General features: G+C 35.8%; 1 protein-coding gene across 1 annotated transcript in view; it reads left to right on the forward strand.

Annotated features, from left to right (window-relative positions):
* Nucleotides 1–1,250: 1,250 nt before the first annotated feature.
* The window catches only part of Fim (plastin-2 Fim), a 193,844-nt gene continuing 178,997 nt past the window's right edge, over nucleotides 1,251–16,097 (forward strand). Inside the window, exon 1 of the mRNA XM_069838215.1 lies at nucleotides 1,251–1,336. Coding sequence (XP_069694316.1) covers nucleotides 1,262–1,336 — 75 coding nt within the window. The 5' untranslated portion in view covers nucleotides 1,251–1,261. The remainder of the gene's footprint in view (nucleotides 1,337–16,097) is intronic.

A 16,097-nucleotide genomic window follows, 5' to 3' on the forward strand; every position in this document is an offset into this window, starting at 1 on the left:
TATGTGGAAAAATCGGACTAATGATCAACAAGGTATTATAAAAATGCATTATAGAATTCAATGCCTGTCTTCATAGTAACTGAAACTAATTTCCATTTTAACAGACTGTACCGAACGCACGTAGAGTGTTTCCGCTCTGCGATAAGATGACAAATCACGTTACGTATCACAGCCGCACATTTCGCATCAGATGTTTGTTACCTGTATATTTTTCTTATCTGGATTTCAGTTTTTATACGTAGGACGGTAATTGTAGGAGCGTCACGTTCATGAGCGCTGTTTAGTGGCAGAGGAGAAAAGAATGTAATATTATGATTTGTTTATATAGGGTTATAGGAATATAATGGCCGAGTAGCTATAAGCCTAGATCAACTATGATTTCTTTTGTCCGTGTTAAGGCAAAATTATAGTACCAGGATCCGTATGCCCCAGTAATAAGTATACAGATTGAAAAAGTTACTATAAACTAAATCGCAAATAAAAATGAATTATTCTTATATCATGGTCATTATTATTATTGTTCCCTAATATTGCTTTAGAGAGATTAAGGGTATTTAAGAATAAGTTTGTTAGGAAAATATTTGGGGCTAGGAGGGATGAAGTTACAGGAGAATGGAGAAAGTTACACAAAGCAGAACTGCACGCATTGTATTCATCACCTGACATAATTAGGAACATTAAATCCAGACGTTCGAGATGGGCAGGGCATGTAGGACGTATGGGTGAATCCAGAACTGCATATAAAGTGTTAGTTGGGAGGCAGGAGGGAAAAAGACCTTTGGGGAGCCGAGATGTAGATGGGAGGATAATGTTGAAATGGATTTGAGGGAGATGAGATATGATGGTAGGGACTGGATTAATCTTGCTCAGGATAGGGAACTGTGGCGGGCTTACTGTATGTGAGGGCGGCAATGAACCTCCGGGTTCCTTAAAAGCCGTAAGTAGGTAAGTAAGTAAGGAAGTAAGTAAATAAATATTGCTTTAGACAATTTCTGCCCTGTCCAGAAATTATTAGGAACTATGCAGAGTCTTGTGGTTGATGTAACTTTCATATTACAAGAAATAACCATTCATTTTGTGATTCGTAATATCAAACGAATTAGTTTTATGATTTTGTACCCACATTTTTTTTTTTTTTGTTTTTTGTTGTAATATACATGACATTAGAAGAGAAATTCAAATTTCTTTGCGCCAACACGGAGCATCACGTGATATGTCAGGTATAGTTTTCTGTTGTTCCGTCACTTCCGTAATATTAAAAATGGCGTCGTTGGGTGGTAGTGTTGTCAATATGAATCCGGATGAACGCGCTGAATTGCAAGAACAATTTGTTGCTGTAAGTACTTTATTTGATTATATGAGTACTGTTAATGTAAGACTAACATAAGAATGTTAACAATTGATTTAAAACACTTGAAACATTTGTTTACTCTCACAGCGAAGCCATCCTTCCTTCGTGAAGATTGTGTTGTGTTGTTGCATTGATTTAAAACACGTGGAAATAACGTGTTGTAAGAATTATGTTTAGTTTACATGTTAAACGAAGCGATGTTACTACGTACCTAACAAATATTTTGCGACTTTCAAGTGGAACCTAGTTTGAACGTGAGCCATGAATGAATACTGTAAATGACAGTATTCGTATTCGTGAAGGCACGTAGGTAGTTCCCAGTTTCCATAATGGTACTTCAGGATACAATTGCTGGTTATGGAACATTACACTCTAAACTTAATTTATTTTTGAGAACTTATCCTGTAGGCAGTTTCTAACTTCGAGTATTGGACAGGCCGTCGTAAATTGGTTAGAGTTGAAGTTTGTCAGTATTGAAAAGTGTGTGACGTTCGTATAATACACCTGAAGTCTGCAGGCCTAATGCAGATGCGGAAAACACACTTTCGTAAATTTGAATAAGCGGTACATATTTTTTTATTGTACGTACAATTAAATTAAAATTATGTAACAATGTGTACATTTTAAAGAATAGGTTAATTTTAGATTTAATATTGAGAAAACATTCATTGTGTCTGTTAATAGTGTGCTTGGATACCTACCTGAAAAGAATTGTGTAATTATTTTATATTCTTTTTCTGTAATTGAGATTTATTCTTTGATCGTGTAGGCTACTTCATTTCTCCTGTTAATTTCGTTACATCATTACCCTTTCTGGCATGAACATGTGTCGCTGACGAACAGTTCTGATTCACAAGGTAAACAAACATATTCTGTAGCTTAATGATCCAAACGTTTTATACTGGTAGTTAAAAATATCCTGAGCAGGATCGCATCACAGTTTACGTACACTGCGAGAGAACCATATGAATATTATACATTTTCAAACTGAATGTGATGTATTTTAACATGGTAAACATTTGACTGATTGTCACATGCATCTCTTGCTTGAGGAGTTTGTCTTTAGACAGATTGCCTGTAATATTATTTTCACGCTATATGAAAGTAATAAGCGAAAGTACAGTAATTCCAGTTTTAAGGTTTATGTTTGTGTTACAAGAAATTTCAGTAGAAATGGGACATAAAGCAAGGGCAAGTAGGACTACTGACTGACCTCGCGAACATACTGATAATAAACCTAGCCGATATGTTTAAGAACGGAAATGAAATTTTAGTAAATATTTATTGTGCCTCTGATTGAGGTTCTGGCTGATAAGTACATCTCTTATCAGGCAGTACATCTCAATTCACGAGTGTCAGAGGAAGAATAATTGTTTGTATGCATTTGAAGTCTGATTAGTGTATTATGTAGCTAATCGACATTGTGTGCAATTGAAGACGAAATGAACTGGCAACCCTAACCCATTATCTCCTGGCTTAGTTGCCTCATAATTGGTGCCTTGTTGGTATCACTTGTGAGGTTCAGACCTGTCTTTGTACAGGTGTTGACTAGACAACTAGTAATTGTAATTAGCCAATATTGCATTGTGCATTCCAGGTTTGCCAAAATTAGGAAATAAAATCGTATTTATAACACATGAAACTATCACTGAGGTAGTTCCACTGATTTCGGAAGAGAAAATAGTTAAATTTATAAGAGATTTTGGAGAAATTGTGGAGATACAGTTCATCGTATGAGCAAGGCATAATGAAAATCTAAAAGTAACCAAACCTAACCTGTCACAGATTCGTATATGCAAGGTAAGCGGAGTTATTAGACAGAGTTGCAAGAACATTACATTATGATGATTTTTTTCTACACGTGGACATGCAGTATTTAATTACAAAATTCCGGCCCAGTGTGTTACTGAGGAAAAAAATCCATACGTTAACAATAGGATAAACATATCGGAAAACAGATAAACACACATTGTGGCGCGACAGTTCCTGTAGAATCTTGGTCGCCCTATATATGTCTTTCCAGGAAATTCTGTCCTCTATTTGTCTTCTTCATCTCTTTATTCCCACCCTTTCCAGATCTCCACAACATCAATCCATCTTCTTCTAAATTTTCTGCCTCCTGGTTTACCATGCAATGCTTTTCTTGGCATTCTTTCGTCAGACATTCTGTATACATGTCCCAAACACTTTAACCTCTGCACTTTGATGTTACTAAGTCCATTTCGTTAGAGTTCGTAAATTGGAAAACAGATAAATGCACTCATATTTGACACTTAAGTGGTCGGCATGTGAGTCACGGTAAAATCCTATTCAATCGTCATCTGAATTCTTAGATTACATTCATTTGTGTTTATATTTGACTAAGTTTAAGTACAACAACGTGTGCAATTGTCCGTAAAATATAATTGTTAAAGCACCGAATAATAATAATAATAATAATAGGCCTAATATCATTATTATTATTATTATTATTATTATTATTATTATTATTATTATTATTATTATTATTTACTACTTATAGTTACAACTTCGCATTATAAATATAAAAATTTACTTACGGGTTAATACCTCCTAATACTTACCAAATATTTGTTTGGACTACTTGGAAAGCAGACAGTAATCTACAGGATATTTACAGTGATACCGAAAAGCTGTACTTTATGGGAATATTTTTCTGGTTTCAAAAAGGCATATGACTCGGTTAAGAGAGAAGTTTTATATGATATTCTTATTGAATTTGATATTCCCAAGAAACTAGTTCAATTAATTAAAATGTGTCTCAGTGAAACTTACAGTAGAGTCCGTATAGGCCAGTTTCTATCTGATGTTTTTCCAATTTGCTGCGAGCTAAAGCAAGGAGATGCACTATCACTTTTACTTTTTAACTTTGCTCTAGAATATGCCATTAAGAATGTTCAGGGTAACAGACAGGGTTTGGAATTGAACGGGTTACATCAGCTTCTTGTCTACGCGGATGACGTGAATTTGTTAGGAGAAAATCCACAAACGATTACGGAAAATATTGAATTTTTACTTGAAGCAAATAAAGCGATAGTTTTGGAAGTAAATCCCGAAAAGACAAAGTATATGATTATGTCTCATGACCAGAATATTGTACGAAATGGAAACATAAAAATTGGAGATTTATCCTTCGAAGAGGTGGAAAAATTCAAATATCTTGGAGCAACAGTAACAAATTTAAATGACACTCGGGAGGAAATTACACGCAGAATAAATATGAGAAATGCATGTTGTTATTCGGTTGAGAAGCTTTTGTCATCTAGTCTGCTGTCAAAATATTCGAAAACTAGAATTATGAAACAGTTATATTACCGGTTGCTCTGTATGGGTGTGAAACTTGGATTCTCACTTGGAGAGAGGGACAGAGATTAAGAGTGTTTGAGAATAAGATGCTTAGGAAAATATTTGGGGCTAAGAGGGAGAAAGTTACACAACACAGAACTGCACGTATTATATTCTTCACCTGAGATAATTAGGAACATTAAATCGAGACGTTTGGGATGGGCAGGGCATGTAGCACATATGGGCGAATCCAGAAATGCATATAGAGTGTTAGTTGGGAGACCGGAGGGAAAAAGACCTTTAGGGAGGCCGAGACATAGATGGGAGCATAATATTGAAATGGATTTGAGGGAAGTGAGATAAGATGATAGAGGCTGGATTAATCTTGCACAGGATAGGGACCGATGGCGGGCTTATGTGGGGGCGGCAATGAACCTGCGGGTTCCTTAAAAGCCATTTGTAAGTAAGTAAGATATTGGACACTCTGTTATAAATTATTGTTGAAAAATGTTCCTAATTTTTAATCAAGGGGTGAAGAAGACTCAATTTATAATTATACTGAGAAACATCTGTTTTTCCATTAGACACGAGTAGTAATCCTCTACTTCTTTAGGACATGATGTGACAATATATAAACTTATGCCATAATTAACAGTCTCAGTGCCGCACTGCTTATTCTCTGAACTCATATACTGTTCTGGCTAGAGGCTACGGACAGGGACTACATGCATCCTCAACAGACGTATAAGCAAATGAAGAGCGGATTGCTTTATTTGCATTGTGTTGATTGGGAAAGTTTATTCGTCGCTGTTATTCCAAAACCTCGTAACTCCAGCAGTCGGAACGTCGTTCTGTACAAACCACCTCATTCTAGTGCCGAGGTCATGAAAGCATGGAGCTATAACTGCATGCCTCATATGCCTTCATGGCGTCCAAAGGGAACCTTTATCTCTGCCTTACATAGAATACTCTGATAAATGAAATGCTGTAAGACTAGGGTTATCCATATTCGAGAGATCGTATTTTGGGACGTTTTTAATTGACGTAAATTATCAGTATTTTTTTCCCCCGTCAAATGTAAAGGTTATACATAATGTAGGCCTGCTAGTTAAAAGTCTCTGTGAGGGTTACATATTTCCCTACCATTTGAGGGAAGTGTAACGTGGGGCATAAATAATTTCATTCAAAGTGTTAACTTAATGTTCTGCATCAGTGCGTGGTGAACACTCTCTCTCTCTCTCTCTCTCTGCCTTTGATAATTACATTTTATCCATTTTTAAGATAACCTACAAAGTTCACCCAAGGGAATTCATAACTTCTAAAATAATGTCAAGATTTTCATATGTGTATCTTCGCGGAAAAATGGCTATAAATAATGGAATATTACTTAAAACAGTTCTATGTTAAAAATACCACTTTTATTTTCAAAAACATTTTCTTTTACATTGCCAGCGTAAAAGCATTGTAGCTAAGAAACTCAAATCTTCAAAAATAGTACGTGCAGATATTCTTTATTAATCACTCAGAGCAACAGTAAGCCAGGTTTTAATGTAGTCCGTAACTGATGTTAGTTGTAAAATAAAAGAAATATAGTGAAGTAATACGAACATAAATCCGTTCAAAATTATTGTAAGAAGAAAATAAAAATACGCACACAAAGACAATCGAAATTGTAGAACTAGAGAAGATAAAACAAACATAATAAATTCTCATTGAAAAAAAAATGTGTTTACATCCACAGCAACATTAAGAGATATGCGCTTGAACTTACCACAGGTTTTCAGGTGACATTTTTCCGTAACGTGATCAGTATTAGCCATGGAATAGAAAATTTACTAGTAAATTACGACATTTTGTTGGAAATAATGGACACCGATTTTTGTATATCTTTTTCCCTCACTGTCTGCATTAGTCTAAATTTTTGTGACGGAGATGTTTCTGAAAAGTAACATTTTCATAATGCACGAACTTCTTTGCTTGTCATATTTTCAGCCACACAAGTTACACAGCTGAAAACCTCCTCTGAGTGGTAACCAACAAAACTGTAATTCGTGTTTCAGGAGAAAGGAAAATAATTTCAGGGGGATATTTCGTTAAATTTATGTGTATTATCACAATCATTTGACTAAACTAGGATACAAGTTTATTCAGCCATTGAACGCAATAATTTATTGATATAAATAAATGCTTTAAAATTACTTTTACCACCTACATAACACTTTCAAGAATCTGATGTTACATACTTTTTCCGGGGAGGTCTTCAATTGAAGCGTTGGCCCGAATAATGGTCTAGGTTACAATTTTCCAAAATCGACTTTTTAATGGAATAATTCTCTGTACAGTCTTACACAGCTGTCACAAAAATTGTTTTGCAATATCTGTATCAGAGGCACTTCTACATTAGTTACAACCATGAATTTCTTGGTTGGAACAACGGTCTATGTCACTAGTCACTTGTAGCATCGAGTTGTTTACATCGTACGGGGAGTTATTGCACGGGAGTTTGTTTTCTTTACTAATACTGGGTACTTGAACTCTGTGTATCAGGTTTCGGTTGATCTACGTAAAATGGACGAATGCAAGACAGTGACAATTTCTACGGTAAATATTGACTGACTAAATAAATCTAAAGAAAAGAATGATCCAGACAATATTAGTAAGTGAAAAGATGTGTCACGAAAGCCCCTGAGAGATAGTGATCTTGAGTATACAACAAGACGAAGTCGCAAGTTAGTGCGAAACATTCCCCAATTTTAATTTACACTTTACCTAGTGTGAGTTGGTCTATGTTATTTTTTTCCACTATAGTTTATCTTAGAATTTTATCAAGATACGGTATTTCGTTTCAGGAACAGATTTGTGGAAATTCTTGTAAGATGTGTTCACAGCTTGTTCTTGATATCAGATAGGAGCTGTTTAAATTTATTACTCTCTTACAGTCAGCATTTGAAAACTGTGATTGTTATTGTCTTCATTATTAATAAAATTTATATTTAACAGATATACCATCTGTTGGGGTGGATATTGAATATTCAGGACAGGGGTTCAAATTCCTCCCCCAACAATTTCTCAACTGTGATATTTAATTTTCTTTATTCGTTTGTTGCAATAATTTAATGGTGTCCCTACATCTCAATACCGCAGTTATTTTCTAATAATAGTGTTATTATTTGATCAATATTGTACGTTCATTCATAATATGACATTTAGTGTAACTTTAATACATTACATGGTGTTAATTCATATTAATATATAACATTTAAAAATAAATGTCATAATCATTTTGTTCATAATTTAACCTTTTTATTGATTTTATATATTTCATAATATTCTAATTGTATAAAACTGTTTGTATTCCCCAGTAGCATTTCTGTGGAGTTAAAAATGTTACAAACTTCTATGATGTGTAATATGACTTTCAGTAACATACAATCGTATACTCCGCTTAGTGTACAAAACATATTGATGGAATAACGGTCTATAATGCCCGTCCGATAGTAAATTTATGAGCGGAATTACGATGTAACGTTTCTCTTCCTCCTGCACAGCAGATTGTAACATAGACTGTTATTCGGCCCAACGCTTCAATTGTATTTTTTTTTTTGGAACATGAGCACGTTTATTTAGGATGCCATTTTGATTACTTTTCGAATTTTTAGCTCATGATTTTCTTAATTTCGCCATCCATAAATATCTGCTTTCATTTTTTTTTATTGGAGAAAGTATGCAAGCAAACTAATAAGACATTTCAGCATCAGTTATATCGGAAATGTGACTTTGGACATGCTGTCTCTGCAGTGATTTGTTTTGAACTATTGTGAGAATTTTGTTCGTATTCTGCATCTACGAGTCACTGTATCCTGGAGTAACATACATAATAGTACATTATGTAACGAGCCTATAATGATAGTAATTAAGAAGCGAGTATGGATGTTTATTAAACGAGCGCAAGCGAGTTTCATAATTTTCATACGAGCTTCTTAATTACCATTATAGGCGAGTTTCATACGACTTTTTATGCTCGACCATATTTCTAACTTGAAATTATTCAGATGTATACATTTTATTTGTATCTGACAAGACCGGAAGTGACCTTGTTCTAGGTCGTGAATTGTGAGATGTGCGCAGACGCGAAAGTATTGATTTTTTCCGAGGAACAATAATGTCATTGACCTTGATGTAATCCCGTTAAACTTGATATAACCTTGATTATTAAATACGACATTGAAAAACGAGATGACAAATTGAATTTATTTGAATATTATTTACAATTAACGCTAATTGTTATAGTAACAGAACATAACCTTCTACGACAGTATTGGATTTCCAGCCTCCGTGACTTTTCGCTAATTCTCTTTCGATTGCATATCCGAGAATAATCGATACTTGCGGTTTTATAACGGTACAAAGCTGACTTGTCATTGGCTGAACACCTGTAAGCTGAGTTGTCATTGGCTGAACACCTGTACTTTAATGAGTAGGTGTACTTTAATGACATGCATTAAAGGACTGCAACCAGGTGTATAATTACTACATTTCGGCATGGTCGAGCATAAAATATAATAAATTTCAGTAAAAATAATAGGTATTTATTTGAATTAAAAATGAGGTTGAAATTGAAATAGGTTGAAAAAATTTTGAAGTTCTGTTCCTTGTGTTAAGTGAAGAAATAAATTAAATAAGTAGTCCAGTACTGTCCGTCAGGGTGGTTTTGCTGCAGGGTCGTCGAAACATAGGAAATCATATGACAGTTACTCAACTTGGCCTTTTTTTTTTTTTCAAATTATTTTCAATAGTTGTATAATGTTACGAAGAATTCCAGTTCCTTACAGGAAATATTTTCAGGAAAGAGCCTGACAGCCCAGCCACTTCCCAAATAATAATTTTGATTATTTGACTCCCTATTATTTTTCAGATGGTATCTTTAAAACTGATGCATTGCAAAGGTCCATTACACGACAAATCAGCCCAGAGTGTGGCAGGAGTTCAAGGCTTCCATCTTCACAGACAATCCGCATTAACGGCAGTAGGGATGTCAGTGCTACGTGGCCGCCGGTTTTACCCCCCAAAGAAATGCCCCTAGTACTTATTTCTGTTAGAGGCTGAATAAATCCCAAGGCTATAGTGTGGCCGGAAGAACTGGATTAATTGAAAATATGCACGACCCCATCGGGACTCGACCCCGCATCTTCGGCTTTGTAGCGTTACACCTAATATACCGCAATCTTTTAAAATTGATTTTAACTCCACACCTATGGAGTAACGGTTAGCGCGTCTGGCCGCGAAAGCAGGTGGCCCGGGTTCGATTCCCGGTTGGGGAAAGTTACCTGCTTGAAGTTTTTCCGGGGTTTTCCCTCAATTCAATATGAGGAATGCTGGGTTACTATCGGTGCTGGACCCCGGACTCATATCACCGGCATTATCACCATCTCATTCAGACGCTAAATAACCTAAGATGTTGATATAGCGTCGTAAAATAATCTAATAAAAAGATTAAAATGCCACTTTTTGTTTTGATCCCAGAAATGAATATTTTTCGCAGGAACAGCCAATTTTCGGGAAAATTCGAGAAAAACTTACTGTCATAAATAAGTGTCTATCACATTTCGTGATTATTGCTAATAATAACAAAAATTTCGTGCATATTGCTGTACTATGTTCGCTGCTGTGGAGTAATTGGGCTTGGGTTCAAATCCTGGTTGGGACAAGTTAACTGGTTGAAGTTTTCCGGGGTTTTCCCTCAACCCATTAAGCGCAAATATTGGGTAACATTCGGCGCTGGACCTTAGACTCATTTCGCTGACATTATCGTCTTCATATCATTCATAGCATAACAGAATTGTTCAAAAAACGTATCTGTGTGAGAAAGTATGTGTATGTGTGAGACTAATTTTATTAAGTTGGAGGGTCCGAGTTGCTTTCATACTGCCCTATTGCTTTTTTCTTTGCGTATTTCACAACTTTCAATTCAAATACTGCACTATATGCAAAACTCATCATGTACAGATGACGTTGTATGTAGATTTACTATGCCGTACTTAACAACGCGTGTCATCATTCACAACAAACAACCTTCTATTGAAAGCAAAGCAAGTGCAAAGTGAGGTTAATGTACCGTAGATTTATTTCTGTCCCATCCGCTTAAGGTAATCACTTTTAGCTAACTTGGGTCGCAAGAAATGAATCTTGGAACACTCTTGTTGACTGTATGGTGAGTCTTCACACATAAGACGCCTCAAATTTTAAGTAGTATTTTTGAAGGAAATAGGCGTGTCTTTAAGATAGGTAAAAATATGGAATACACTATATCTCACCACTTATTGCTGTATTCTGTCTTCATTTTATACTTGATGTGTGTTTTGATTTTAGTTCATATCAAAGGAAGTATGATTTCTTCAGTAAATTAACTGTTTACATATTTATTTCCACCCAGGCATAATATATAGTGATTATAAATAATACAGTATCCCACCCATCTTACAAAGCTAAACTATAACCAAAAAAGAGGGCTGGATAATTCTGCTGGACTCATATTTTACTTGGTTCATTCCGTTTCAAATCATCAGAAAGAAGTGCAATTCTCAAACTTTGTATTTTTTATGTTAACAAAACTTATTCCACATTTAGTAGATGTAAATGTGTATAGAATGTAGTGGTTTTTAAATTTGTTTAGTTACTAGTTCTTTTAAAATTGAATATGTCAAAATTTGATGCATTGACCAGTTTTAAAAGTATTATAGGCCTATTTTCAAGACCACTAAAGTTACAGTTGTGGGAGAGGTGTCATTGGAAAGCTCATGAAGTGAACTTTCAAATGATATATGACCTGTAAATTTTGTTTAACTTTTCAAGATCATGCAACGTAATTTAGAAAAATGAAGAGAAAAAATGCGACTCATAATTTTCTTTCAAAAATATATTTGATATATCATTTAATGTATTACCTATCTTCCAAGTTTGAATTTGGGATGATCATGCGATCAAGGTGTATACAGTCGGCCTCGGTAGCGTAGTCGGTATAGCGCTGACCTTCTGTGCTCCAGGTTGCGGGTTCGATCCCGGCCCAGGTCGATGGCAGGCTCATCTGAGTAGATTTACTGGTATATAAAAGGACTCCTGTGGGACAAAATTCCGGCACACCGGCGACGCTGCTATAATCTCTGCAGTTGCGAGCGTCGTTATATAAACCATAATTTTTTTAAGATATATACATTAATATATTAAATACTCTGTGGAATTTTAAAACACATTTACAGGCGGGTTTTGTCGCACATATAATTTCTGAACTTGAAGACATTCCAAATAGAAAACGGAGCATCTTCTGCAGACCTCTGGAGAAAGAACTAAGGCAGAGACTAATGACGTGCTTTGTGTGGAGTGTAGCATTGTATGAGGCAGAAACATGGACATTACGACGAAGTGAAGAGAAGCGACTAGAAACATTTGAAATGTGGATATGGAGAAGGATGGAGCGTGTGAAGTGGACGGACAGAATAAGAAACGAAGCTGTTTTGGAAAGAGTGGATGATGAAAGAATGGTGTTGAAACTAATCAGGAAGAGGAAAAGGACTTGGCTGGGTCACTGGTGGAGAAGAAACTGCCTTCTGAAGGATGCACTGGAAGGAATGGTGAACGGGAGAAGAGTTCGGGGCAGAAGAAGATATCAGATGATAGACGACATTAAGATATATGGATCATATGCGAAGACAAAGAGGAAGGCAGAAAATGGGAAAGACTGGAGAATGCTGGGTTTGTAGTGAAAGACCTGCCCTTGGGCGTAACACTATAAATGAATGAATGAATGAAGGAAGATATTTCAGTGAAATAAACGACGATCGACAAAGATTCAATGTATCCAACGTGACCTTGATTTGGGACATCTGACGTCATCTAGCGGTATTCGGAAGGGTGCATTTGGAGGGTCCAATTTAAGAACCCCGTAACTCCATTTTTCATTAAAATTTTGATTTATACTGAATTGTAGGTCTTTTCATGCTATCTTTTCACTGTATAAATTCTATCCTTACAAAATCCCCTAAGTAGTCTATTTGAAACTTGCTTCCAGGTTGTCGTTTGTACATTTATATTTAAAAAATCACCAAGTTCAGTGAATCCTGCAAACAAATATCAGAAATTACTAGGTCCATATCAAAGTGTTTTAACATGAAATGATCCCTTTGGTATTGAACTCTACTGTTATGCTGCAGAATTGTCGATCATGATGCTATAGCTGACTTCCTGTCAGTTTCCCCCAGTTTTGTTTTATTTAAGCCGGCTGCTGAAACTTAGTGTGTTCTGAATTTTGTATTGTTGTGTACAAGATACTGCAGGGTTTACTGCGTTTCTTCGACAATAAACTGATTACAAATAATGAAATAGTTGGCGAGTATCGGCTTTTGTCTGTTAGTAAATATATTTCGGTTTAAGTTTATTGCGTAGTGGCCTTATATATGCGAACTGAAATACTGTACATCAGTTTTGTATTTCCAGGCATGGAAAAAGAGTCGAAAGTTGATTTTTCTTCATCTTGGAATGAGTGGATACTAGAGGCTCAGATCAAGAAAAATAAAAATATTACATTTGTTATTCATAAAAACTTTACGGACTATCTCTGTGGTGTGGGGGTCAGCATGCTGGTCTCTTACGCAGAGAGCCCGGGTTCGATTCCCGGTCAGGTTAAATCTCCTGGTTGAAGTTTTTTCAGTTTTTTCCCCCTCAACCGTTAGGCAAATGCCAGGAAATTCGGGCCACAACATCCCTGAATATCACCGGCGTCATTCATCACCGAAATCATATTCATAACAAATCAGTAATACATATGCAGTCGCCATCTAGTTCACAACAATAGAACCAATCTCAACTATAGTGCACAGGCCTTCGGATTTCACACGGAAGATTAACTCACGATATGACCAGAGATGATAAAGCGAGTATAAATAACAGCGAGAGAGAGAGAAAAAAAAAACTTCATGGCTCTCACATAATATGCCAGTTTATAGTGAAGATATTCAGACAGTTGATAATCTTCCTGTGCTGAAGGACTAAAAATCCGAGCTCATTCTTCGGGTGTAGTAGAATTTGAACATAGGCCTAAGAAAGGAAAAAAAAAGAGCGAAGCTCGAATCCTGATACACGGCAGAGTACGGGTAATAAAAAATAGTTAAGCTGACTATCGGAACTACTGTAGTCATGTACAGCAAACTATACGCATGTTCTTGTGGATTCAAATGTGCCAATAAACTGACACTTAACTAACAAACAGAGATATTTCGGAAAGTCATGCGATTTTCACCATACAAAAACTGTCTTCCAAAATATTTCTGATTTCTATTCCATCCTTGGACATTCCATGATGCCAAGAGGTAAAGATTTTGCAGCAATTGACGAGAAACTACTGAAAAACAGAAAAAGTGTACAATCCAGAGTACAACGTAAATTTTTTGAAAAAGTGCATCAAACCCTTTTGATGTAGCCTACCTAGTATTTCTTGAACATAGCCTTCGAAAAAATGAGTGGCTTAAGAATGGTAATCGTTTGGTGGAAATACTCGATTACAAGAGAGTATATTATACGTACTGTATATAAAATCATCCATACTAGGGATGGCAAGTTGCAGGGAAGTCAAGTTTACGACGTTCGAAACACCAACAAACATAAAGAGATACAATGACGGACCCTTTCAACATGTCGTTAACTTTGTACCGGAAAGGAATGAGACGACTGACCACAGACAAACCTACATTATGTTATGGAGAAAGACTTCTTCCCATCAAGTCGACAAAATTAAAAGACATACGTCATTTGTTACAGTATATACCCGGAACAGAGACCGTTCTACAATATGTTGCAAGAAACAGCTAAGGACACTAGAGGTCCAGAAGTAGAGAAAATAGAATGGTGGTATTTCATATCCTGTAAATGATACATTTGCTAAGCATTTAAAATGCGTTCTTTTAAAACATTTTATTTTATGTTATCGTATAAAATATTAACAAAATATATCTTATAACTAGGGCCGTGACAACCGTATATTTGTATTAGTTTGAAGGTGAACATACGACGCCGAATAGAATGTTTCAAGTACAGGCAGCGGAAGCGAATTTGACACACACCTAAGCAAGAACGTTCCATGTTTTGTATACGATTATTGCGTATTGTAAAATCAAGACAATACAATTAACATAGGAAAGGTCTAAAATTTTGAGGTTGTGAATAATTGTTGGAAATCATACTTACATTGTCACAAATGTGGTGAAACATAAACCTGAAAAGATTTTTTTTTTTTTAATATTTAGAGTTTTGCATTACAGTTTTGGAATGCCGAAAACGTATATGGCGTATGATGATATAAGCAAAAAGTTGTGTGCCAAAATGAACAATACATTATGCAAAATTGCAAGAGTTTTGTCAGGTGACAAGTGTGATTATTGTAAACTGTAGAAATGGATGATGTGAAATATTTTATATATGCTCCCTTGGTTTCAGCCGATGTAGAACTCAGTTTTTCCGCATATAAGGTTATACTATCCGACACTCGGCAGTCATTTTCATTTTAAACTTTGAAAATGAATGTTGCTTATTGCAGCAGGAACCGAAATTAGGTGAACAACATGCAAGAAAAGTAAGGTACAAAAGCCACCGGCGTGGCTCAGTCGGTTAAGGTGCTTGCTTGACGGTCTGAATTGCGCTCGGGCGCGGGTTCGATCCCCGTTTGGGCTGATTACCTGGTTGGGTTTTTCCGAGGTTTTTTCCAACCGTAAGGTGAATACCAGGTAATCTATGGCGAATCCTCGGCCTCATCTCACCAAATACCATCTCGCTATTACCAATCTCATCGTCGCTAAATAACCTAGTAGTTGATACAGCGTCGTTAAATAACCAACTAAAAGAAAGGGGTACAGCATAGATATAAATAAATTAATGTAACAGTTAAAAACACAGGGAAAGCAAAATTGCACGCCAAACCTATTCGGTATTCTAAAACGGTAATGCAAAACTCTAAATATAAAAAAAAAAACTTTTCAGGTTTATATTTTACCACATTTGTGACAATTTAAGTATGATTTCTCAACCTCACCAGCATCTTAGACCTTTCCGATATTAATCCTTATATATAATAATTGTATTGTCTTGAATTTATAATACGCAATAATCCCATACAAAACAAGGAACGTGCTTGCTTAAACATGTATCAAATTCGCTTCCGCTGCCTGTACTTGAAACGTCGACTACATTCTGTCCGGCGTCGTATGTTCACCTCAAACTAATACAAATATACCGATGTCACGGCCCTACTTATAACATCTAGTAAAATCGAAAAATCCCTAAGTCTATTTTAAATTATTTGTAATACAGAGCGATAGAGAAGTCCCTCCGCAGCTCTGTTAGTTCTAGTAACCCTAGAATACAACCATGTAGAAAGTTGGCACTCCTTTCATTCTGG

This window comes from Periplaneta americana, chromosome 10 (genome assembly GCF_040183065.1).
Source record: "Periplaneta americana isolate PAMFEO1 chromosome 10, P.americana_PAMFEO1_priV1, whole genome shotgun sequence".
NCBI lineage: Eukaryota > Metazoa > Arthropoda > Insecta > Blattodea > Blattidae > Periplaneta > Periplaneta americana.